At 41.5% G+C, this 1,966-nt stretch overlaps 1 protein-coding gene across 1 annotated transcript in view; it reads right to left on the reverse strand.

The window, feature by feature from the left end:
- The window catches only part of LOC101854497, a gene marked incomplete in the record, with an annotated part of 65,869 nt that overhangs the window by 6,431 nt on the left and 57,472 nt on the right, over positions 1-1,966 (reverse strand). Inside the window, 2 exon segments of the mRNA XM_013082763.1 lie at positions 408-552; positions 1,502-1,560. Of these exon segments, the coding sequence (XP_012938217.1) occupies positions 408-552; positions 1,502-1,560 (204 nt within the window).

Consider the following 1,966-nt stretch of genomic DNA (forward strand, 5'->3'; position numbering starts at 1 on the left):
TAATAATAATAATAATAATAATAATAATAATAATAATAATAATAATAATAATAATAATAATAATAATAATAATAATAATAATAATTTTTAAAAATAATTAAATTTCCATTGCTAAATCAACAACTTACAGAGATGGAGGAAAATTCTACGTGCCGGTATTCTCGGTTTACTATGTATGGTGGAGTGGGCAGTTTTGTGGTTTGGTTAAGTGGTGGCACAGAGTTCCCCACGTCGTGTGAATACGGTAGTAAAACATGACGCACAGATAAAGTTTAACGGACTCGAAATAGTGAAGTTGTAGGTTCGGGGATTCGAGCCTCAGGTCCGCGTTGTGTCTTTGGAAAAAAGGACTTTATACGACTGTTGCTCACTTCACCACGCTGTGAATGAGTTGCTTTTGGACTCACCATCAGTCGCCTTCTCCTCACAGGCCAAAGACTTGTCGTTTAGCGCGAAGCCGATCTGTGATCGGATCTGGTCAAAGTCCACGGCCTCTAGGTCGTGCACAGCCTTAGTGGTCACCTCGTTGCTGGACAGATGGGGCCGGGCAGTCTTCTCAAGGGACATTGAAAAAGGCGTGGGGTGGGGGGGGGGAGGAGATAAAGGAGGATGTTGTTATTGGAGAGACGAGATTGTCCCATCATATTATGGTTCTGGAGACCAAAGGGAAACAGGAGAAGAGGTCGACCAGTGGTTCTGGAGATCACATGGAAAAGTAGAAGAGGTAGATCAACGATATTGGAGACAAAAATGGGAAAAGGAGAAAAGGTAGACTAAAGGTATTGGAGACTAAATGTAAAAAAAGGAGAAGAGATGAACCAACCGTTCTGAAGAATAATTGGAAAAAGGACAAGAGGTAGATCAACGGTGCCGGAGACTAATAAATGGGTTTTGTTTTTGTTTTTTTGTTGTTGAGAAAATCGAGGTAAAGCATTTTCTCTGCAACCAAACGGATACACACACCAATGAAACCAAATTTCTCCTTCAGGAAGGGCAATGTCCACTTTTGGTGTGGGTCAAGATTTCTCGAAACCCCCGATATCTGGGTTGGCCCGCTTATCCTTAAAACCGACCAAATGGAAAAAGGAAAAGAGGTAGACTAATAGCACTGGAGACTATATCGAAAAAGTAAAAGCAGACCAGTGGTTATGGAGACTACAAGGAAAAAGGAAAAGAGGCAGACCAACTGGCTGCTACTGAAGCGCGATCAGGGATGAGGCTATCAAGAAAAGGCCTGGATGTGACACGGTTAGAGGAAGTGGCCAGAGACAGACAAACGTGGCGTCGACTTCTCTCTCCCTCTCCCACCCTCTCTCTCTCTCTCTCTCTCTCTCTCTCTCCCCCCCCTCTCTCTCTCTCTCTCTCTCTGCTTTATGCACCTGACATAGTGTTTAAGCTAGGTACAAAATCAGTATTGTAATAGTGACATACCTGTTGTTATTTTTTAATTAGTGACGGATCAATTTTAATCACGGGTTTTAAAAAAAACTAGTGAACCTACCTGCGCCATCTTGATAAACGTCAACTGTCTTGTCATGCTTCTCAAGAACTGTTGTAGAACTGAAATATTGAAGGGACGTTAAGTAAGAGAGACAAGCGGATAGTTAGAGGACGTTAGGATTACACCATTGGCCGATATTTATAGTAACAGCCATCTTGTTTGACCTACTCTTTAACATACATAATAATTATAATGAGCACTATCATAACACTTTGCTAAAATGAAAAAAAAGCTTTCCTTTTTTACTCAACACTTTTTTTTCAGATCAGACTGTGAGACCGTAGGTTTGGAACTTCTTTGGACTCTTGTCAGAATGAAGAACACTATTTTATGACACAGACAAGATAACAGGCTGTTACTATAAATATCGGCCAATGGCGTACTCCTAACGTTCTCTAATTGTCCGCTGATGTAAGACAGTGGCAGAACGTTCGAGGAGATGTTTTACTCCTGACCCCCCCCCCC

This window comes from Aplysia californica, unplaced genomic scaffold (assembly GCF_000002075.1).
Source record: "Aplysia californica isolate F4 #8 unplaced genomic scaffold, AplCal3.0 scaffold00192, whole genome shotgun sequence".
In the NCBI taxonomy this organism is placed as follows: Eukaryota; Metazoa; Mollusca; class Gastropoda; order Aplysiida; family Aplysiidae; genus Aplysia; species Aplysia californica.